This window comes from Chinchilla lanigera, unplaced genomic scaffold, assembly GCF_000276665.1.
Source record: "Chinchilla lanigera isolate Chin_1 unplaced genomic scaffold, ChiLan1.0 scaffold00067, whole genome shotgun sequence".
NCBI classification, from domain to species: Eukaryota; Metazoa; Chordata; class Mammalia; order Rodentia; family Chinchillidae; genus Chinchilla; species Chinchilla lanigera.
In genome coordinates, this window is record NW_004955468.1 from 10,396,666 (window position 1) to 10,422,344 (window position 25,679).

At 36.7% G+C, this 25,679-nt stretch overlaps 2 protein-coding genes across 2 annotated transcripts; both read right to left on the reverse strand.

Annotated features, from left to right (window-relative positions):
* Window positions 1-5,949: 5,949 nt before the first annotated feature.
* On the reverse strand, window positions 5,950-6,927 carry LOC102026625 (olfactory receptor 6Y1). The gene has a single exon (XM_005400153.1). The coding sequence runs from the start codon at window positions 6,925-6,927 to the stop codon at window positions 5,950-5,952; it is 978 nt and encodes a 325-aa protein (XP_005400210.1).
* A 9,850-nt stretch (window positions 6,928-16,777) lies between these two features.
* LOC102026963 (olfactory receptor 6P1) lies at window positions 16,778-17,731 on the reverse strand. The gene has a single exon (XM_005400154.1). It carries the CDS (start codon window positions 17,729-17,731, stop codon window positions 16,778-16,780), a length of 954 nt encoding a protein of 317 aa, XP_005400211.1.
* Between the last annotated feature and the right edge of the window lie 7,948 nt (window positions 17,732-25,679).

The window sequence follows — 25,679 nt, forward strand, 5'->3', positions numbered from 1 at the left end:
AATGGTGTCCCTCTCAAAGACTGAGAGGAAGTCATACCCACCTATAAACTTTCAAGGTCCCTGAAGCAGACTTTCATCCTAGTGGCAGGATGACTGCATTATGACAATGGGACTGGAAGTAGTTCAGTGTACCCAGGGACCAGAGAGAATCCACACCCACTAGAAACCCTCAGTAACAGGCCAGTCAAGCATGACATGCACTGCAGACTGAGTAGTGTCCACATAATCGAGCTCCACCTCCAATTCACCAGGTAATCTCATCAGCCAGGAGATCAAACAAGAGATAGTCTTTATCTTTCAAAACTAATCTGCAAAGACTAAAAGAGGAGTTTCTTCCTCCAAATGCAGATACTTATACAACTCCGCACAAACCCTTATAATACAAGCCAAGATGATAAAAACTTAGGGAAACAATACTCCAAAAGATAATGAATGAAATTTCAATAACAGAGCACAAAGAAATGGAGATCTATAAATCACATGAAGAAAACCTGAAAATAATTATATGAGAGTACTTCAAAGAGATGCAAGAAAATGCAAAAATACAACTAAATGGTATTAGGAAACAGCATGAACAAATTAGAAGTTTAATAAAGACAAGGGAATCATGACGAAGGAAAACAATTTCTGGAGCTGAAGGATACAATCATGGAACAAGAAAACTCAATCAAGAGTTTTTAAAGCAGGCTGAATCATTCAGTAGAAAAAAGTGAACTTGACAACAGGACATTTGAAATAATACAATTGGGGAAGAAGGAAAAAAAAGGTCCAAAGCAATAAAAATGAACAAGGGATCTACAAGACAACATAAAGCTTAAATATATATTAATTATTAGGCTGGGTGTGGTGGTGCACACCTGTAATTCCAGCACTTGGGAGGCTGAGGCAGGAAGATTGTTGCAAGTTTGAGATCAGCCTGGGCTACAAAATGAGCTCAAGGCCAGCCTGCACTGCATAGTAAGACCCTACCTCAAACATACAAAAAAATATATATATATATATGTATATATATAATGTGTGTGTGTATAAATTTTTAATTGTGAATATTTCAGAAGAGACAGAGGTAGCTTAAAAAATACTGGCTGGAAACTTCCTCAGTCATGGGAGACATGTGGCTATAAAAGGCACTATCAAAATATCTAATGAATGTTTAATTTTTAAGAAAATTATTATGGTAACAGACAGATTGCCTTTAATTCATCTGAAAATTCTTCTGCTCATCTCAAACACACTGACGTTATTATTCTTGTGACTTTCTGAAGCAGTTATGGAAGTCCTATTTTCATGAATGTCTTTATGAGATAGATATGGTAAATGTTCTTGCCCAGTGCCGTCCAATGGAAAGACAGGCTTATAGAAGCATTTTGGTGTGTGCTCATCCATCTTATCATTGCATCCGGCATTGTGTGACTTCTAGCTCTTCCTCAGAGTGAAAATGACTTTGAAAAGTCATTGATACAACTACCACAGAATAATTAATACACTCATGAAGGAGGACTTTCAGAAGTGCTTCAGAATGTGGCAAGAATATTTTCAAAGGAAGGAACAGTATTTTGACAAAGATTCACAGCAATGTGTCTTTTACTGTAGTAAATCTTTTCATATAATTTAGATATTCATTGTATTTTCCAATTATTCTGCATACAATTCAGGTTCATGAATAAATTCCTCAAGCAATGTTGACAGGAGAATGTTGAGAATATGCTAAAGCATATTGTAATCAAATGTTCAAAAGTTGAGAACCAAGAGGATGTTGAAAAAAGGAAGAGAAATGAGACTCATCACATACAAAGGAATCAGCATAAGGGTATTAATAGATTGCACATCAGTAGGGAGCTGAGTAATGTAATCAAGGTACCAAAAGAGAAACTAACCTGCAACTGAGGATATTTTACCCAGTGAAGCTATCCTTCAGAAATGAAGAAATACATTCCTCAGAAAAACAAATTAAGGATATTAATTACCATAAGATCTACCTTGTAAAAAATGGTAAAGGCAGTTCTTCAAGTTGACACAAAAGGATGGTGAATGACATAAAAATGTATGAAAGTAAAAACGTGTACTGACAAATCGAAGTATAGTGACACATGACTAGATTTCCAGTAATCTGGAAGGATGAGGCAGAGGGATTGCAAATTCAAGACCAGGTTGGGCAACTTGATGACTTAACAAGACCCTCAAAATAAAAAAATAAAGAAGTGCTGGGGACAGAGCACTGTGTGAAGACCCTGGCTTCATGGTTCAATAGTTCAATTCCCAGTACTAAACACACACACACACACACACACACACACGCATACACAAAGAGTACTTGTAAAAGCAAGTTGGGAAATAATATTCTAAACCAGTGGTGGCAAACCATGGCACCTGTTATTGTGTTTTTCTTTTAAGATAAAAACTGTTAGTGCATTAGCTATTTTTCTAAAGAAAAACTCAATATTCAGGTTTAATTGCAGTGTTAGTACTTTAGATAAATGAGTGGGTTTTGGGCTGCAGTTTGGACACTTTTCTCTAAATGGTTCACCATCACTGTTCTAAATGGTAATGGTGTAATAGTCCAGGTTAAATCATTTTGATTTTTGTGTAAATGTCAAAAGACAGGAGTATTTAAAAACAGTATCAAAATATGACAACATCAAGACATGAAAGAATAAAATTTTTATATAAAGAGAAGTACGGAATTTTTCTATGTGATTAAAATTTTTATTTATTTATTTATTTATTGGTTATCTTCCCGTACCAGGAATCAAACTCACGACCTTGAGCTTGCCAGGCAGTTGCTGTGCCATTGAGATAAATCCCCAGCCCCCTATGTGACTAAATTTAAGGCATTATCAACTTAAATTAGAATGTTAAGAGGTGCTTTTATTGAAAAACCATGGTAATCTCCAACAGACACACACAAGATAATGGAAAAAGAATCAAAGAATATCATTTGAAAAAGTCAACCAATTATGAAGGAAAATAGTAAGATTAGAAAAAAGGAAACAAACTATAAAATTGCAAGTAAACAATGAAATGTGAGTTAGTTAATGAATAGAAAAAAATGTAATACACAATGGAACACCACTCAAAAATTTAAAAATATCATAGAACTTATGTTAAGTAACTGTATTCTGGTATATAAACGTACCCTGAAGGTGACTGGCCTCTTTCCTTTCAGTGTGGTTGGAAAAGAGCCCAAATATCCTGACAGAGACATACAATCACCAAAACTTCCAACACAAGTCTTAGCATGAGAGGACTCAAATGGAGAAAGAAGGTTTGAATTGAAGGTTAGTTTATTTAAAAAAAAAAGAAAAGAATGCTTAAAATGAATTAACAAGTCTATGGCATATTTGACAATGAAGTTGAGAAGACAGGAAATCTGGATTTAAGTTTATGAGAGTAAGCTCTATTTGGTCTGAAATTATGTGAAATTCCATCCCTGAGAACAATAACTTGTCCTTATATGAGAAAGAACTACTTGAAAGCACTTAAACAGTCTCAATGTCTTTCTACTTGGAAATACAGAACAATAGTTATTATATTTGTAACACAGACTAAGTGGAATTTTGTGGTTATTGGAAGGTAAAACTCCAGCAGGAGGTTTAAGAGAACACAAATACACTCATATTTTATGTCTGTAGGCTAAATTGATAAATAAGATTAAGGAAAAAAAATATCAGACTTAATCACTTAGAACCCGGATCTGATGGCCTGGATTATTTTTTCTGTTGTAGAAACATTTTCATTTTCACTTTTTGTTTTTATTTGTACATGTTTGCAGTACATTATGATTACATTCATCCTGGGGAGTTGGTACATATACACAACACATTTTAATTCTTTTTTATAATATTCTTTTTTTTTTGTACCAGGAATTGAACTCAGGACCTTGCCCTTGTCAAGCAAGTGTTTGTGTCAGTAAGCTAAATCCCTGGCCTGACACGTTTTAATTCTTATCTTCATTTCTCCCTTTCCTCAATCTCTTTGTATTTATTTTCAATTGACAAATAACAATTGGACATAGCTGTATGGTACAAGTGTGATGTTCTGATTTATGTATACCTTGTAGAAAGATTCAGGTATATTCAACACTTCATTAACTTACATTTTGTGGTAAGAACATTAAGAACTTATTCTTTTAACACTTTTGAAATACTCAGCATTTATTAAGTCAGATAATTTGTGAGGACAAGGAGTAATACAAGTTTAAAGCTAAAGGGGATTTAGCTTAAGCTCTGAATTCAAGAAAATGAAATTTAAATATAAGAGAGAAAGCTTAATTTTCCAAGCCTACATAAGTAGTTATTCATAAAGTTGAATACCATCAATATTATAAGGAAGAGTTTTGCCTCATAAGTCCAACATTCTTTTGTTAATATTCTTCTGTTAACTCTACCACTCACCAGCACTGCTTTCACGACAGCAGCTATAAAGTCTTAATTAGGTAATTTTAGATTAAGCAGTAGAGAAAATACAACACCTACACCAAATATTTACTGTAAAGTTTAAAATTAAATGAAACAGTCTATGTAAAAGTCATCAAATTGCCTAAAAGAAGTATTCCACTGAGATTAGTAATGTTTGGCTTTTTTATCTTTAATTAAGAAGTGCCTTGCAGTTTTGTATGAATTGTTCTCTCACCTAAGGATCTGACTGAGTTTAGCAAGAGATATTGAAGGTTTAGATCTCAGGCTCCAATACAGACTTATTCAAACTTAGAAGTTTCTCATTTCTTCTCTGTCTCTTGAATTTATTGTTTTTTAGGTGTACAGTTTCAATGCTTTTCATTCCGCTTACAAAATTGCAAATTCTATAGTCATCAGTAATTTCTAGAACATTTTTATCAACCCCCAAAGAAAATCTATACTTATTAATAACCATTTCCCATGATGCTCCTTGCCTTCCACTTAGCCCTAGACAACCACTGATCCATTTTCTGTCTCTATAGATTTGGTTATGGATATTTCATACAAATAATATAAAATGTATATTTTTTACATGTGCCTGAGTTTTCTCACTTTGCATGCCTTCAAGATTCATTTATGTTGCCTCATATTTATTTATGGCTATACCACATTTTGTGTGTTTATTCATCTGTTGATAGATGTTGGGGTTGCTTTGCCTTTACTCTTATGAATAACACAGTTATGAATGGTGGTGTACATGCATTTGTATATGTATATATATTATTTCATTTCTCCTGGATAAACATAGAAGTAAATGTGTTGGCAAAAGTGTAAGTAAGGACCCAAATGTATAATAAATATTTGAAAATAGGAAGGGGAGTCTCAACTGGGAAGGGGAACAAAGGGTAGGGGTACAGGGAAAAGAAAGGAAGGGACAAGGAGAAAAAGAGAATAGAGGGGAAAAAATGAAAGAAAATCTTTTGTAAGTAAGGCAGGGAGAAAGGATGAAGGGAGGGGAGGGGAATGTGAAAAAAGATTAAGTAAATATGTCATGTACAGGTACAAATTCCCTATGCTGAATGTTATCCGTATGTATATCTAAAATTACCAATAGAAGTTTTTAAAAATACACAAAACAAAACAACAGCAACAAAGAGAAGTAAATTTGTTGAGTCACATGATAAACTCTACATTTTCCAGAAATTATCAGGCTTTTCCAAAGGAGCAGTACAATTTCAAATTCTCAGTAGTGTACGAGCAGTTTCCTTGCTCTACATACTCAATGACACTTGATATTATCTGTCTTTTTACCATAACAATTTTAGTGAATAGTAAGAGGTATCTTACTGGAAATTAAATTTTAATTTGTTGCACATTTCTTGACTGTTTATGTAAGGGCCTCAGTTCCATTTAGTGACAAAGAATAATGTGTGTGCACATATCCATAGGAGATCAGTGTTAGAGGACTGGATGTTGATGGGTCCATAAAGGTGAGACTGAGGGACAAAGTGTGTAGTAATCATTTTCTTATTTAAGGCTGGAGGGATTCTGTGTTTTAACTACTGAAATTCACATCTCCCTGGGGGCCACTTCTACTGCAAAATATGATCTTTTTGAGAGCTTGTTTTACTTCTCGGTTCCTCAGACAGTAGATGATGGGGTTTAAGAGTGGGACAATGACCGTGTAGAGAACAGATACGGCTTTGTTGGAACTGTGGGCATACATGAGCTTGGGACGGGCATAAGTGAAAAGAGTTGTGGAATAAAAGAGAATTACGACTGTCAAGTGAGAGGCGCAGGTGGAGAATGCTTTTTGACAACCCTGAGCAGAGGGGATCTTGAGGACAGTGGTGAGGATGGTGGCATAAGATGCCACCACTACACAAAGAGGTACAGCAATGACCATGAGGGCCAAGAAGAAGTCCACCAGCTCAGCCTGTGAGGAATCCTCACAGGAGACATTGAGGAGTGGAGAGATATCACAAAAGTAGTGATTGATAAGAGGCGTGCCACAGTAGTGGAGTCTGGCTATGAAAACCATCTTAATCATGGCAGTCAGGAGTCCACAGGACCAGCATCCCCCTGCTAGCATACCACAGAGCTGGTTGGTCACAATGACTGGATAGCGCAGTGGATTACAGATGGCTACATAGCGGTCAAAGGCCATGATGGCAAGAAGTATGTACTCAGTGCAGACAAAGGTCACAAAGAAGTACAGCTGAGTCATGCAGCCATTGAAGGAAATGCTCTTGTCATGACTGAGGAAGTCTACCAGCATCTTGGGACTAATGACTGTGACATACCACATCTCCAGGAAAGACAGGTGGCTCAGGAAGAAGTACATGGGCTTGTGCAGCTGCTCATCACTGCGGATGGCGAGGATGATGAGTAGGTTCTCTAGCAGTGTCAGCAGGTAGGTAGCCAGGAAAACGGAGAAGAGCAGAAGCTGGAAGGCAGGTCCTGTTGGAAATCCCAGCAGAATGAAATACGTTGTTTCTGTATGATTACCTACTTCCAGAGACTTGGTGGTCATGGCAGGCTGTGGGCACACACAAAGTTAGTTTTTTCCATGTCCTAATCACCAGGTTAGAGTTATATTTATTGATAACCCCCCACGAACAAGTTCATCACAAGAGGTCTTTCCTGCCTTTGTATTTTTACCTTTTCTTGAATTATGATGAGAAAGAAACATTTTGAGCAAAGGTGAACTACAGGAAGTTTATATGTTTTTTTTCAAATTAGTTCAAGAGGAATAACTTGTCCAAGGTCCAACAGAAGTGAAAGTAGAGATGCCTCATGCTGAGATCTGTACTTTGCCAATATATCTCTGTTGGGCACGGAAATGTGGTCTCCATCCCACCTTCTCATTACAGGCAAAGCATCCACACTTATTGCACATGAGGAGGAGGCAGAAAACAAAATCTCTCCTTTTCTAACCTCACCTCCCTGTAAGCTGAAGGTAGCCCTCTTGTTTTGATTTTTTTTCCTAATAAGATTGCAAAGCTTAAATGAATCAATACTGAATACACTTATATAATTAATAATAAAAATAAATTTGATGTAATATTCACCAAATTTTCTGACAACAAAATCAGATGAATAATTTGAAGGGTAGTGCTTTCTTTGATCCAATCCATTGTTGATAATACTTAGTAAGAAGTTTGAAAGAAAGACTTTCAAATCCCATTCTTGTCTCTCTATGGCTAAGGGAACATAGTACATATGCTTTTAAAATATTAATTTATTTCAAATAATAGAGTGGTGTTCATATTTTGTAAACGTGAAGTGACCTTTAGAATTTTCATTAAGTTCCTATGAATATTTGCTGTTATCTTTGCAGGCTAAACCACTTACACATGCAACAACCCTGTCCCTCAAATTAACGTACCCTCTCCCCTTCACAGTACTCTCCTTCGGGATGCTCCCAAGCCAACCCAATAAAATACAAAATGTTGCAAAAACGAGTTTTTATTAAGAAAGTAGGAGGTGAGTATAAGACTTTTTAAAAGCTGTTTGATTAAAAATTCATAATCTGCCAGCAAGTAATTAAAAAAAAATCCATCCTATTGGTGATCCTTTTTCACTCCTTTGCAGTGACTCAGCAAGATGTGTGGTCTCTTGCCAAGGTGGGGTGAGAATCATTCTGAAGCCTACTAGACATTAAATATCTTACTATTTCCAGCTTTTTTCTGTGTCCTACTGGATTCCTTTTCTGCTCCTCTCCAGAGCCAAAGTCACTCTTGTTTTCCATTTCTCAATAGCTTTGAGTCACAAATATGTGGGACAATAAGGGTACAAATTTTATTCCAATGGCACTGGTGAGTTGGGGAAAAAAGAGATAGAAAACCATTGCCCCCTCCATCCATTTCCCTTTCCTCACTTAGATTTCAACATTAAGACCCTAAAGAAAGGCAGAATTATTAGTTCCTAATTATCTATGTTTAGAGATGATAACAGACACGGGTAATAAAAAAGTAAAAGTGCAGTAGAGAAAGTTCAACACACAGTTTTGTTTGGTATTGGAATGCAATTCTTTACACAAACACACACAACTTGACCTCTTTGGTCATAGCCCAGTATTCACCGATAGAAAAGTAAGGCGGGGGGTATAAACAAGGGAGGCTTATGACTCCTCCCACATTTCTCTTTTATCCTGCTTCTTTTAATCTGTGAGTCTGACAGTTCAAATCACTTTGAAATCCATTTGTGAAAATTTTAGACAAATCTCCATTCTTGCTCTCTCTTACCAGTCTCCATCCAAATGAACATGCTTCCTGCTACTGACAGATAATATTATTGTCTGGGAAGTAGCTTCTTGGTATGTAGAAATAGGACACAAATCTCCAGAGAAATGTTAGTGGGCCCAATCTCTGAAGGTATTTTTATATTCCAGAAACCACAGGCAAGGAATTAGACTCCAAGCTCGCTTTTTCTTGGAGTTAACCACATAGATCTAAAAGAAATTTAGCCTGTAATTTCAGTTCTAATAAGGGCTCTAGAAAAGAATGCAATATGTTCTCAGTGTTTTCACAATAGGTGTTGTCATTCTCAGAAAATATGCCTCAGATTCGATGTTGAAAATAACAATTTAATTTAAAGAGTAATAATTAGTGAAAAAGGGGATATTTTTCATGGAAACTGAATATTTATGCAGTATTCCTCTATTTCTAACAAATATAAATGTGCATGGATTTTTTTCTTTGTCTTTTTGAGACAGGGTCTCACTATGCAGTTCAGGCTGGCCTTGAGCTCACTTTGTAGCCCAGGCTGGTCTCAAATTTGCAACGATCCTCCTGCCTTAGCCACCTAAGTGCTGAGATTACAGGTGTGCACCACCACATCTGACCAAAAAGTGAATACATATTTAACACAAAATAAAAGGACAAAAAGTAACATAAACTATTGTATAAGAACATGTGATTGAGCAGTTTTATCATTTGAACGTGGAACTTCGCTTTGACCTTCTTGTAGTCAAGTAAAGAAGGCAAACAACTAGAAATGTGTTATAGTTACATTTGATACTCTAATATCTTCTAGTAAATATATACACATTATATTACATATAACTATATGCATATGATTGTATTTTGACAAATAGGAAAATAGATGTACAAGCAGATAGAGAGTTTTGTCAACATTTGCATACAATGTGTCTATAAAAGTTCCTGTCTCCTTAGATTCTGGGCTGGACTGTGAGCCACATTCTATCAGTCTCCTGCACACTTGCACAGTCTACCTGGCAGGTGTGTGAGGAAGTTACCCAGGCTCACATCACCCACAGTCACCTTCCCATGGCCCTTTTCAACATCTGGGGCTTGAGGAGCTGTGCTAGATACAGGGCAACTTCTTCCCTGCTAGATGGTGCCTCATGTTTATGTGTCTGAAAGCCTTCTAGCATTGTTTCATCTGATCTCCATGACCAGGGACTTAGCTAGGATGAATGCCACAGTTCTTACTTAATCCAGAGGTATTGTGTATTTGGCTCTGGGTCCCATAGCTAGTTACTTCATGACAAAGAAGTGAAAAAACAGTACAATTTGATCACAGTCAGATATTTCAGCCTCTGATCCTAAAAGGTAAGGCATTTTTTAAAGACCAGAAACACACTATGACTCCTTCAATTTGTTAGATACAAGTCTATCTATCTATGCCCAGGACTTCTCAGCAATAGTTATGCTTAGAAGCTATATGCATCTCATCTTAAAAGTTTGCCAGGGTGGAGTTATTCACTGTCCTATAGTGAACCCCTCTGCACTTCTGTTTCTAGTATGAGCAGTGTTTGAAGATTTTAGGGAAAATGTCTTTATTGAGTATCCCTAGTTCTCCATACTATGTAACTTTCCCAAACCATATCCTATGTTTGAAAACATTTTCTTTTTGTCTAGGAAAAAGTGGCTTAAATTCTGCTGGTCTCATTTGGAGCATAATTAATTTTTTACTTTATCTCGGTATTTCTGGTTGAGGATATATGTGGTCACAGAATGCTCCTTCTGATGAGTCAACAGAATGGAAAAAGATTCTTACCTTTTTCTCGTTGGTATGATGAATGTCAGTGCAAGAGTCCTTTATGTTCTCAGGAGTTGTAAGTCATTACACTTCTTCAGAAACCATCCTGTTTGTCAGCAACTTCCCTTGTTAGCACACAAACATATATTCCTACTCACATATTTAGATCCATTCCTCACATGCAGGTGTTCATTCATGTGTGGACTACTCTTTCCTGTGCTTTCTCACCATAATTTTATCTTTTCTGCCCTTTTTTCTCTTTTCATGTTTGAAGTCAGAGTAGACTTGGATTCTGCATTCTCAAGGTAGAGAATTTACCTGATACATTAAATTGAGGCACCTTCAGGAGAATAAGTGCTGATATACCTGGGCACCAAATAGAGCTCTGTTGACTAGAAATGAATATAGAACCACGTTCCCTTTCTGTCTACACCCTGTTGTATCATCATTCATCATAGCTTCACAAAAGATAGACTTTTTAAAAGTCTTTAAAATGAACATCTTGGTGCGTCAGTAATTTAGACAAAATATTTTCAATTATTCCCTGCTCCCTTTCAAAATAATAAATAGTTAAAAACTGGTCAAACTCTCCTTTTGGAAATATGCAAGAGTCTTTTGTTATCTCACCATTTTCTTGGTACTGTAAGTCTTTTCCCAGCAGTGTCAGGGATAGTCAGCTTTACCAAGAAAGGAGAAAACATGTGGACAGAGGGGAGGAGGACAATGTCCCTCAGTCTAGAAGGTAGCTGAGCAAGCCTGATGTGTGTCTCAGCTGAGATTGAAGAAAGCAGCAATTGGAGCTATCTGTGTTTCTGCCTGCCTCCGAGCTACAGGAGGAGTACAAATCCACTCCCTTCTACCCAGAGGGGCCTCCCAAGAGGCCCAGCCTTCAAGAAGGTGTTCACCCTTTCCAAGGTTCACGGACATCTTGGGGGGATACTACAGGAAGAGCAAGCAAGCTAACTGGAATCTTGAGTTGGAAATACAGTGCTCTTCTTTCCAAAGCTACCTCTGAGGAAGAGGAAAATGAAAGAAATTTGTGTGTGTGTGTGTGTGTGTGTGTGTGTGTGTGTCCTTGAGGGACACTCTTACAAATAATAAAGTCCTCTAGGGAAAAAGATTACCATAACTCCTACCATTCAGAAAAGAAGAATGATATTTAACCATTATTGAGAGATCCAAGTGTGTAAATACATGTGCATATGCACATTTACAACATTCAGATATTATACTTATAAGTGTTAGCCTTACACAGACACATAACTCACATGCATAAGTAACTCAGTAGACTAGAATAAAAAATATACTTCAATCAGATGATATCTGTGTTTAAAAAAATTAAGAACACGTATCTATTTTCTCTTATTAGCAATAACATACAAATAGCACACTTCCGGAAGCACACAAAGATATTCAGGAAAGGAGCAAAGTAATAAGATTACGGAAAATATACTGTCAGCAAAGTGGGTTACTATGTCCTTTGCTACATGTGTGTTCTTTCATGGGTGAGAATACCTGTACAGTCAGGTATAGTCATGAAGCCACAGAGCCACCCAAGACTACAGCAGAAGGTGAACAGGAACTACGGAAATTTGACATACACTACTATGACGGATGTTGGCCAGGGGAGCAGCGTACACTTTTCTAGAACTGGGAAAGACAGGGCATAGGCAAGAGAGAATAACCTCTTCAAATATAAAATGAAGCTCTTTATGGAAATAATAGAATTCTTTAAGAAAAGCCAGTTACATAGAACCTAGTTCATATTCCTGGGAGTAAGCATCAATTATTTCTCCTTATTTTCCACTCTGATACAAATATCAAAAGGAAACTTCCTCCATAGAAAAATTGGAATAACATTTCCTTCCTTTCTAAGTAGTCTCCTAGCTCTTTATTGGTTCTTCTTTTTTTTTAAGTACAGACATTTCTTTTCATTTATTTTTCTTTAATTTAAAAGTAAAAGGAGGAAAACATTAACAGACAGACAACCTTTTACAAAATAGCAAAAGAACAGTACAAACAATACAGAGTTACAAACAAAGTGGTAGGAAATTAACAGTGCTTGTTGTATTACATATTGATATCTTCAAAGTGGTTTCTCATGAAAGCAGAGACATGCAATATTGATCAATAAAGGACTCATTGACAGTTTCTTTCAGCAAAGAAAGAGAAGACAGATTAACTATGTTAACTATCCTGTATATACATACATACAAAATTTCTTCTTCTTTCCCTCTTCTTTTCCCACATCTCAGTTGCCCTTTGCCCTTGAGCATTTTCCTATCATTTCACAATGTCTATCATACCTCTGAGTTTAAAATTAACTCTTTCAGGTTTTACACAAGTGAGACAATGTGGTGCTTGCATACGCAGTCTGATTTATTTCACTTATGAGTATGATCTCTAGTTGTGACCATCTACCTATAAAAGCCTCCAGTTTCTCTTTATAGCTGAGTAATATTCCAATATATAAAAGTACCACAATTTTCTTATCCAATCCTCGGTGGATAGACATTTGAGTTACTTCCACAATTTAGCAATTACAAATTGTGCTGCTATGAACATAGGTGCATATATGTCACTGTGATATGATGTTTTTAGATCTTCTGGGAAAATACTCAGAAGGGGAATAGCAGGATTGAATGGGACCTCTAGATATAGTTTTCTGAGGAATCTCCAAACTGATTTCCGCAGTGGTTTCACCACTGATTCTCATTTTATTTGCACAACCCCATAAATCCATAAATTCCCTGCAAAGGAAGACAAGGATTAGCAGAAGAACCTAGCTGCTTAAATAGTGTCATGGGGGAGATTTATGGATGAAACTACAATTGCTGTTACAGACTTAACAAAAAATTCTTCTTAGCTACTTTATAAATCAGGAACCAATACCAACAGAACATGGTCTCTTTTTGGTATAACTATTTATAATTCCTTGTTAAAAAATGTAGATAGAACTGTGACATCTTAAAGTGAAAAAAATTCTGTTTGTTCTTTATTGCTCTCTATAATGAAAGAAAACACCAGTTAACTAAGGGTTGTTTTGATTTAGACCTCAAATGTCCCACAAAAGCCTCATGTGTCTTGATGGTGATTGAATAATGGCATTGCTGTGCTCATCGCTACGTTAATCCACTGGTGGGTTCATGGCTGAATGTGCTATAAGTAGGCAGGGCCTGGTCAGAAGAGGTAAGTCATTAAAGGTCTGACATGGAAGGGTGTATTCTTGGTCCTGGCAAGTCCAACCCCAGCCAGCTGACTATGGACTGAACCCATAAGCCAAAACAAACCTCTCCTACAAGTTTTGGGTGTTGGGTGTTTTGTTCCAGTGGAGGGAAAGTGGTTAATACAATGAAAAAAAAATAGCTAAACTATACTGTAAAATGCATGGTTCTAGGAAATATTTTATATGAATCTATGCTTACCTTTTATAAGTCAAACTGAATAATTTTAAGAAAATAAGTTACAGTTTGCTGGGATCATCCATATTTTTCTTTTGTGTATTTTGTGATTCTACATGAAACATCTATATCTTATTTTCTTTCTTAAGACATAAAACTTTTGAGTCAGATCAGCATGTCTGAACTTTCTGCAAAGTGTCTTGTGAATACAAACCTCATAATTTATGCTTTTCTTTGTCAAGGCCAGTGCATTTCTGCTCAACTGTGATAAATAGTGGTACTCTTTTAAAATAGATCAACTTCATTTTCAAAGTCCTAATTAACTTGATTGCATGGCTATATTTTTGGTTCCCTGTTATCTTTATTTGATCAGAAGCAGACTGTACTGAATACATATTGAAAACATAAATGAAACAAAAGAAAATAACATAAAAAAATAAAGTAAAAAAAAGGAATAGTAGCTACTGGAACCACAAGCAGTCTGCAAATCAATATCCTGCCCCCTTCTGGCTAATATTGTGAATTACAGCCTTAAAGAGCCTGAACATCCCATCTAACAGAATGATGAAACGTGAGATTAGGAAGGGTCATGATTTTGCTCTGAAAACTTACAAAAAGACTTTCTTTTAGTATTTTTTTTTAAAAAAACTTAAAACTAAAAATCATTTGAAAAATACTAAAAGATACAAAAAATTAAATCAATGCAATATAAAAGTTAAGCCTAATATGAGTATATCAATTCTCCAATTTTAGTTTGATACACATTTAAGGGGACAGGTACAATGGTTAGAATAAATATAATTATATTGTTAACTACAAAAGGCTAAACATCAAGTATATTTGGTTAGACCATAATTTTCAGCATTTTCAAAACTGTTACTTTATTTTTTATTTAATAAATAATTTAATTTAGCAAATAATTTAACAAAAAAATGGATGGACGGATGGATGGATGGATGGATGGATGGATGGATGGACGGATGGATGGATGGGTAACTGCTATGCTGGTTCAGCTTTGCAGCCAAGATTTTCATATATTTCTGCATCTAGAGCCTCAGTATGTTGGCCTTTCCTCCCCATGTTTATTATTTTATAATGGTTGCTGGGGTCCAGACATCAAATCCAACCTCAAGAAAAGGAAGAGTTGTGCTAGCACAAGTGCATACAATATATTTATTACATATATTATTATATGTTTATTTATTACAGATATATTTATTATATATATATATTTCTCTTAAAAAGAAAGCTGCTTCAAGAGAATTCTATTTATATTTTATTGGAAAAAATGAAACATGTAGCCACTCCAAGTTCTAAGACAAACTGATTAACGACCTGTATTGCAGTTAAGCAGTCACTGCTGGGATTAGAAATGTTTTTAGAATTAAATACATTAGATTTGCCCCACAAAAGAAAAATTAGGTCACTGTTGAAGAGACAATAAAAAACATATTTTTTTTTTCATGGCACCCACTAGGAAACCACTGGCTAAATGCATTTGACTTAAAAGGCAACACTGGTAGAGTAAAATAGAATAAATATCTAGAAATTTTATCAAAATAAGAATTTATATATTCTATGTCAAATTATTCTTGCTTACTTTATTTTAGACACTGGAAAACATAAAATAATTATTAATCAAGTAGTTTTCATTGATCAACAACCATTTGCCCCACCTGCAGCTTGGCTCAGAATACACAGATGCGGGGCTGGGAATTTAGCTCAGTGGCAAAAGCACCTGCCTGGCTTGTGCAAGGTCATGAGTTCAGTTTCCGGTACCGGAGAAAAAACAAAACAAAAAAAAAGAATACACAGATGCACACTGACCAACAACCTGTAGTTACTGAAATTTATTCAGTTACATATTTATTTATTTTATTATTTTAAATATCACACATCTAAGTAACCACTGGATTTGGTGTCTAATGTGCAGAAATTTGAGTAAATGAACCTAGAATCTAGATGTAAATATATCTTTAAGCAATTCAAGCAACTTTATAAAACTCAAGGAAATTTGATAGAGTATTTGCAATTTAGGTTACAAGCCTAAATCATCCTATTCACTGCAGAGATATCATTGTCCTTTCTCTGGTTCTCAAATCTTTTCTCTTATTAAGGCACTTTCATTCATCTGGTGCTTTGCCCACGGGAAAATTTATAATATTTGACAATACATGTGATCTAGGAACCAACTAGTTGAAACAAAGCTGGCTACAGTGCTGGAAAAAAAACTATATAAAAGTTTTCTAACACATTTTACCAATAGTTAATAACACCCATTAAGTCAACCAACTTCATATCCATTTAGGATACAAAGAAGAAAGGTGAAGAGGAACTTAGCCATATACAGTAAATATGACTATATATCAACATTTCACTTCTCTTATTTTGACTTTTAGTGGTTATGAAGTCCATAGAAATAAAGGGTGTTTATTAGAGGACATGAATTTATTCTTGGGGTATAATCTTCATTTGGGGTATAATATATGTTTTTGAAATTTCTCACATGTGGAATTTGAGAATGTGAATATTTCAAATCATTTCATTACAGCTTGTATCAGTTTGTTTTGACATGTCTACCAGTAAGTCCCTTTTCTTTTCTCAGATTTTTCTCATTTCTAAAAAATATGAACTTAGTGTGAACTAGATATTCTTAAACTGTGAAACAAGACATTCTAAGAAGTTCCAAAAATTATTCATGGCAGAGGTACAGCTCAGGCCTACTTGATCAAGTTTATAATTATTTTGTGGTACTCTTCATATTAACAAACCAAATGTGATTCTTACATAGTCCAATCTTAGTTTGGAAACTCCGGGTCAAATCAATGTTTGATAAACTTTCATTTATATCAGGAAATTCCTAGACCAGATTTAGAGAACCGGTGGATTAATTGATATCTATGTTTTCTTAAGACCATCCTATGATTGAGTGCCAGTTGACTCATTGTTTCTTTCTCTGCCAGGATCTCATGTACATCAGTCTGGGGCATCCCTAGGATAGTGGCACCTGCCTAGCATTGTCTTCCTGAAAGCATCCTTCACTTCCCTGTTCCTCAGGCAGTAGATGGCTGGGTTGAGGAATGGCACAATGACAGTGTAAAGCACAGAAATGATTTTGTTGTGGTTGAAGGTGTACATGGCCCGGGGCCGAGCATAGGTGAAAAGAGTGGAGGAGTAGTAGATAACAACCACTGCCAGGTGAGAGGTACAAGTAGAGAAGGCTTTGTGGCGCCCCCGGGCCGTGGGGATCTTCAAAATGGCTACAATGATGGCAGCATACGAAGACACCACAGCCACTAGAGGGAGCAGTATCATGACCAGAGCCAGGAGGAAGTCCACTAGCTCTGCTTGCTCCTTGTCAGAGCAGGTGAGGTTGAGGAGGGGGGAGATATCACAGAAAAAGTGGTTTATGATGTTGGGGCCACAGTAGGACAGTCTGGAAATGAAAAGAAGCTTCATCATTGAACTGAAGAAGCCACTACCCCAAGAGGCAGCTGCAAGGCGAGTGGCCAAGCTAGGAGGCATGAGACTAGGGTAACGGAGTGGTTCACAGATGGCCAGGTAGCGGTGGTAAGCCATAACTGCCAATAGGACACATTCCGTGCAGGCTAAAGCAATGAAGAAGTAGAGCTGGGTCATGCAGCCTACATAGGAGACTCTGCCATCCTGCGTGAGAAAGGCTCCCAACAGGCTGGGGACAGTAACGTTGATGTACCATAGTTCCAGGAAAGAGAGATGGGCAAGGAAGAAGTACATGGGGCGATGAAGGCTTGGAGTGAGCCAGATCGTAGAAATGATGAGTGCATTCTCCAACAATGTCAGCAGATAGATTACTAAAAACAAGACAAAGAGGAGCAGCTGGAGAGGCAGAGAGGTAGGGAAACCCACCAAGACAAACTCCTCAACATGGGCGCCACTTGAATTCTCCATGGTCTCTGCCCACATCTGTGCCTGAAAGACTGAGAGGAAGAAAAAAAGGTTGAATGCTGTACAAAACTACTGACATCCTTTCGTAGATTATAAATTCTGAAGACAGCAAGTGGTACAGGATATTATCAATTATTATTATATCATTTTCCCTTCATGTTGCTGTTTTATCTCCCATTTCAAAGGAAGTATTCTTAAACCTGAGGATTGTATTCAATAACTGAAAACCTTAACCACTGCAGGTATTTGGTGAATGTTTACTGAGTGATCTCAGGACTAGCACTGTGTTCTGATCATTTCTTTTTTTTTTTTTTAATCCATGCTAGGCTCTTCCTTCACTTTTCATGGGAATAGTGGCACACTCTTAAGCCCCACAGGACCTTCACTAAACATTTGTTGAGTGAAAGAAAGAAAGAAAGAAAGAAAGAAAGAAAGAAAGAAAGAAAGAAAGAAAGAAAGAAAGAAAGAAAGAAGAAAGAAAGAAAAGAAATAAAGTGACAGTAAGCTGGAGTCTGAGAACATGCTTTTCAAGGAAAATGAACTAAGGAGGTGGTACCTCAGAGAGATTACTTGAGATAGGGTATAGAGAAGGATAGCAAGAGGAAGACTGATTTGCAAGGAATCTATTCACAGTTAAACACCATAGTATAGACCTGACAAGAAAGCTGCATTCCAGAAGATAGTGATTTTTCCAAGCATTTAAAGGTATATTGCTCTTACCAAAATTAGACTGTTTCCAGAGTTGGTGTGATAGGTTAAAAAATATGCTTCCATACTGTGCCCTTAGACCCAGCTAACTGGAATACTGAGGAAAGAGGATCCCTTGATTCCAGGAATTTGGAGCCAGATTTTATAACATAGTGAGTCAGTCTCAAAACACAACAAAACAGAAAAGTTTTCCCAGAAAGGAATGCATTGTATTGTATTTTTCTTGGAACCTATAAATGTTACAAAGACTTTACAAAGACTTCACAGGTATGATTAAAAAAATTGAGGTGGGGAGAATATCCTAGGTTATCTAGGTGGTCCTTAAATGTAATCAGTAAGGTGCTTAAAAGAGACAGAGAGAGAGAGAGATTTAAAATAATTACATAGAGAAGATGGAGCACAGAGAGATATGAAGATGTCAATAATTAGCCCACAATTAGGGAATGCACACCTTTGTGAGGAGTTGAAAAAGGAAGGAAAGAATTCTCTCTGTGAGCTTCCAGGAAGCAGTACCCTGCCAAAACCCCCAATTTACCTAAGTGATACTGATTTCAGACTACAGAAAACTGACTAGCCTGCAAAATAGAACAGGCAATCTTCACCCTTCTAACCGCTATTGTGCCCTTTAGGTCTATTATCAGAGAGGCAACAGGCCCACAGGTTTTCTGGTAAATTTCAGGTCTGACCAGAGGTAGGTCATTTTTTGATATCATTAAGCATTTCCATTTATGGTGGTACTTAAGTATTTCATGAATATTCTGTCTAAGAAACTTTAAAAAAATTACATACCAGTTCAGTAACTATTTTTTAATCAGACATCTAAAAGACTCTAGTTTCACTGCATGGAAAGTACTGACCTTTTGATCATGCTATTATATCACTTCTTCATATTTTCAATACAACTTAATACAAATTTTAAAAAGTTATATAAATGAGTGTGTCTTTAAAGATGACAATTTTTACATCATTTATCTCACTAAAGTCATAGTGTTATAATATATTTTTGTATTTGCAAGGCTTTTATGGATTTTCCTATATCCATCTATGTGTTTTTATTTCCTATATTCTCAAGATTCTGTATTTTGGAAAAGATTTTCCTCTAGACATTATGTAATTAGCATACAGTTAGCCAAAACAGTATAAATATATGACAAATTTTGAGAAAACACATTACACGCAATATTAAAAATGTATTGGAAAGCTGTTTCTAATAATGTAACTGCACTTTTCTGTCAATTCGTATGTGCACCTGTGACTACTTATTGCCACAAATGAGAAAGATTTCAGGATGAATGCCATTCTTAGTTTTCATTTTGGAGATATAAATGCTGAGAAAACTAATTCCTATAAGTAGGTGATATTGATGGACCTTAGCTCCAGGAATGAAAATTGCTTTGCTATAGTAATAACACTAAATCATTTGATATTTTATTACTTATTTGCAGAAATGGCTCAGGAGTCTATCATCAAAATTATTTTTATTGATCAAGTAGCTGAAAACTTGCTCAGCTATTTCAATGGTGTTGAAAGAAGCACTTTGGAAACCAGGCCTTCAGAAGGATACACTACTCTATTATCTGCACGCTGCCATTCCAGCACGGGTATTGGCACTGGTGGCAGCCTGCGTGCTGGGGCACCTCCCTACACTTAAGACTCAGAGAAGCCTTTCTGTGTAAAGGGTGAGAAATGATTTTAAAAAGGGAAGTGGCAAAGGAAAAGGACACTTTCTCTGCCAGAACAATTTTAAGAAGAGCTCATGAAGGAGTTGAAGATCAGGGAGGTTTTCCTTTGGAACGATTCATGCCTGGACCATGGCAAAAATTGTTTTTAGCTACAAGTGCTCATAAAACCCGGTTTGGAAAACCGTGACTCCGTGTATAGGATACTTCCCTGAGAAAGTTTGGAGGGGATGTGTGGGTGGTGGTGGGTGGGTCCTGAAGGGTAGGTGCAACAGAATAGGAGAAAAAGTAAAAAATCAGACTGGAAACTACCAAGAGCCAATGTAAGGGAATTCAGATGCTGCAGAAGACTGAACAAAGACAGAAAGTCTGTGAAGGAACTTGTCTTCATCCCTCGGTTCTCAGTAAACCCAGCAGTGCTGGAATAAGATAAGCCCTCCATTAGTATTATTGGAATGGGTTTCAGTTCTATTGTATATAATCTGGAATAATTTGCTTCACTTGGATAATTTAAAATAAACGACATTTCTTTTCCAGTTGTAGCACTGCATGAAATTTGGTTGAAACTCTGGCTTGTCCAGGGTCAATCCTGATGTTATAAAATGGAATGGAGAAGGGGAAGCAGCCTAAGAGACCCCCTGTCTACTTCACAAGATTGTTAGGAGCTAATCCTGCTTTGCAGCCCACTGTGGATTACAGTGTCTGCTGACTTAAATCAAGCCTGCAAAGCAGGGCCATTGTACCCAGAGGCGCTTCCCACTTCTCAGTGGCCTTTTATCTCCTTCCCTCCTGGCTTTCAGCTTGTTGAAACCAGAATCCTGTTACTTTTCAGGTTAGCCTGTCATTGTCAAGGATTTTCTTCCAGCTAAAGCAACTTTGCCCCCTGATTTCTGCCAGATGTTGTCTCTTTTCATCTGTACCTTCATCTGTATCAAGGCTGTCTTCTCTTGCCAAAGTTTCTGATGTATTCAGATCCCACCATAGCTGAGTAAATCAGTCCATCATATGCACTGCATTCATATTTGACTATCCTTTCCTATAGCTAACCTAGGGGCTATGCCTGTCTTCTCACCTTGCTCCTCTATTAGCATGTCCAGATTTTCATATTTGGGCTCTATTGGACCATCAAGGTAGCACAAGACAAATGGGGCTGAAATTTTAACACTAAGAGACTGCTGTTTTTTAAAATAGATATCTCTCATTTGGCAACTGAGTTCCAGACATAAACTCATGGAAGGTTTCTAAGGATTTCTTCCATTGCATTTTTCCTCAAAAGTAGCAGCTCATTACCCACAGGTCTTCTTAGGGATATTGATGGTATTATGCAACCCATCCTTTACTTGCTTGACCACCCCCTTCCACTATCAGTTCCCTTCACACCTATGCTTCATCCCTTGACTTATCCTTCCTGTCACATCCAAGTTCTTCCAGGTGCCACTTTTTTTTGTACCTCTAGGTCTTTTGCACTTGAAGAAGTAGAATAAACATGGGTGTCTCTGTGAAGACCTTTCCAGTGGATCCCTCACATCTGCTGTTACATTAATGCTCCATTAACAGATCTGTGGGATAATGATGTACTAACCTTAATTTTCCTCCCAAGAAGAGATACTTCACTCCTTTTTCTATCCAACAAAGTTTAGGGTTTGTACATGATAGGATTTGATATTTTATCAAGTAAAGTAATAATTTAGGAACTTGGAGATTTACTCTTTCTTGTGAGTCTCAGAGCGGTAGGCTGAACCTGTTTTCTAAGTTGTCAGATAGTACCACTGCTGCTGATGGTGATGATGTCCATTATTCCTATATCAACAGGCTACAGACAATTGAACAGAAAGTTTAGATGAAGATGATTTGCCCACAAAGTGGAATAAAGAATTTATTATTTTTAAATACATTGATGTTTCCATAGGTCTAAGTGCCCAAAGTCATGTAAACATCATTTTGAACAATGAAATTGACTATTTACCACAGCAAAGTTGTCTGGATTTCTGTGTCACCTTTACCTCCTGGTTGTTAAATAAAACTTTAACTTCAGCACATTGCTTAGCTTTTAATGGTGTTGCCTAGGAAGCAGCACAACACATCCAGATGCACAGCAGCCACAATAAGAATAGCCCTATCCATAGGCATATACCATTCCAGAGAAAATTATGTTTTGCTGTTTTCTTTTGTTTGTTTCCTTAGGTTCTTCATTTTATTACCACAATTTAAAGATGTGGTGTGTTAAAGATCTCAATGCAAAAGCAAAATCTTGGTGAATCAATAACAGAGGGCGTATCTTATGCTGACTTTCTTTGTGTCGACACAGCATATAAAGGAGGCATCATAAAAAGTGATACTAGGTGCCGGACACAGAGTATTTTTCCAAATACTGAATCAATCTTCACAACAGCTCAATGTGTTTAAGCACTTTTATCTCTAGTCAAGTTGAAATGAAAAATGAGTGTTTTTTCAAGATCATATATCTAAGAAATTGTAGAGATGGAGGATAAACTCAGATAACCGGTCTACAGAAGTACAGAGACAATATTATCTATCCAAATATCCTCCATGCAAGTAAGTAGATATCCATGGGTGTAGCGAGATGGGTTCACATATAAAAACAAAAGTTGTGTGTTTGGCTTCTCTAGATATGGCAGTCTAAGTCCATCAGTCACATTTAAAATCTCATTTGAATTTAGTCTTTGTAGATATGGTAATGATAGATATGGCTTTGGGTTTGGCGTTAGGGAAAGGGGTCTATTTTCCCCTAAATATACCAGGATTGGCTCCTGCCTCTCTTACTATTGTCCTGTGCTTTCGGGATTCCTCCTTCCCATATACAATTTTTAGCTCTGTCCAGCATTTGAATATATCTGTAGAATTTTACCACATTTTTATTTTAAAATATCCCTTATGAAGTGCAAATCATAATGAAATATCACTTGAATATAGTAAAAAAAAAAAAAGCAAAAATAGCAAACACTGCAAAGAATGCAGAGAAAAGGGAACTCTTATCACTGCAGGTGGGAATGTAATTTAGAACAGCCATTACAGAGAACAGTTTGGAAGTTCCACAAAAACCTGAAGATAAATCTACCGTATAATCCAGCACCTCACTTCTAGGTATGTTTCTAAAAGAAATGAAATCAGCACATCAGAGTGATACCTGTGCTCACATGTTTATTGCAGCACTGTTCATAACAGCTACCATATGAAATCAACTGAAGTGTCCACTGATGGATAATGGATAAAGAAAATGTAGCTATATACATGGGATATCATATACCCATCAAAAAGAATAAATCTCTTATTTGCAGCAACATGGATGAAATGGGAGGATATTAAATGAAACAAAATAAGCCAGACACAGAACGACAACTGCTGCATATTCTTCCTCACAGGTAGAAGCTATAAAGTTTGATGTCTCAGCAGAAGAGTAGAAAGTGACTACTAGAGTCTAAGAACTGTAGGGGAAAGAAGGATAGAAGAAAGTTGTGCAATAGCTACCTAAACACTGTTAGGTAAAATTAATATAATCCAATGCTTGACAGAACAGCGGGGTGGCTATAGTTTATGATAACTCATTGTCTGTTACTAAGAATTATGAAAGAAGAGCTCAGAGTAACCAAACATAAAGAAGTGAGGAGATGGAACCAATAATCAACTTGGTCATTACACATTACACACATGTATCAAGATAACACACTATACCCCATCAATATGTATAAATATTACCTTCTATTAAAAAGTAAAAGCATCTTGTGAATATTTCAAAAAATATTTCTTAGGTACCATATCTATAGCATTAAACTTATAGAGTTAAGAATCTGTAGCAAGATACTGACAAAGACATATCTGGATCATTAAGGTTTTGCAAATGCAATCTCACTGAACATCTGGGAAAAATAAGGAGATTTTCAAGATGACCAAGGATCTGAAAACCATAGGAGCGAGGAAGGATCTGAGCATGTGCAATCTGGGTAGGAATAAAATGTTCCACAGAGGTTGTTCTAATCTTTAGTTGCCTTTCCCCCACATTCCTTCTTAGTCCCTGTTCTTAGATGTTTGTCAGTAGGCTGGTTACCTGTTGCTCCAGGACAGGAACAGTCTGCTCCAGGTACTCATCAATAACGATGACACCTGAGGCGTGTGTGGCGTGACAAGATAGATGTTAGTCAGATGGGCCCTGAAGGCAACAGGGGCTGTGATAGCCAGTCCTTTCATCAGGGCTGCCCCTCACCAGGGACAGTGCCCCTCAGGGCATATTGTCATGGTGACCTACCTTTCCCCACAAGCCTGTGGCCAAGTCACCTCAGGGACCATTTGTTATAGGGTTCCTGTGATATAATGAAGTGCAAGATGAAAGCATAGCAGTTGTAGATTGCTGATCTTGGGCTCAGATTTGAGTCTATATTGAAAATGATACAACTTTTCCTTTCTACACAGCTCTGATTTTCTTGACTGCCCATAAGCTTACTCCCTCGCTTGTTCTATTGAAGCTTCATAATTGAAGCGGGACACTTTCTAGGGTATATGCAAATCTCCCATTGCTTAAAATTTTCAAGCCAGACCAAAGGACATGCACAGGAAGTAATATTAGGCAAGGGGTTCAGCGCAGTAAAGGTGTTTGCTGCCACCCTTCTGCAATGGTTAGTGTAGAATAATAGACTTACACATAGAGTCATGTGCCACATAAAGACATTTCTGTTACCAATTTACTGCATATATTGTCCCATATGATTATAATGAAGCTGAAAAATTCCTAACATCTAGAGAAGTTAGAGCATATACCTTACACAGGTATTTGTGGTGATCTTAGCATAAACAAGCTCTTTTAAATGCACAGCACATTTTCATCATGTTTAGTCACCCTGCTGTAGCAAACCAGAACTTATTCCAACCTAACTACGGCTTAATGTCTACTAACAAACCTTTCCCCTCTTCTTTTCTCAGTCTCCAGGAACCATCATTCTACTCTCAACTTCCTTGAGATCACTTGTTTAGAATCTATAAGTGAGATCCTGTGATATTTTCCTGTGCCTGGTTTATTTCATCTAATATGACACTATTTAGTTTCATTCATTCATGTTCAGTATGTGAGCATTACTATGGGGTATAGCATTCATTCATATATGTATATACCACATTTTCTTTGTTCATTCATCAGTCAATGGACACTTATTTTGTTTCCATTTCTTAATTACTGTACACAGTGATGCAATGAACAGGGAACACAAGTGTATGTCTCTGACATACTGATTTTGTTTCCTTTGGATATACACCCAGGAGTAAGATTTCTGGGTAAGGCTGTTCTATTTTTAAATTTCTGAGACACTTCCATCCTTCCCATAATGGGTGCACTAATTTATATTTCCATCAGAACCATGTAAGCATTTGCTTTCTTCTATATCCTCGCTAGCATTTGACATCATTTGTCCCTGATAATATTGTGAGTATTTTCTGTCCATGATTAATCAAATCCATAGATGTAGAACATGAAGATCTGGAGGGATAACTATATACTGTAAATTTCTCTAAGAACATTGTGAACATTCATTTAATTATCTCAACAATCTATAATC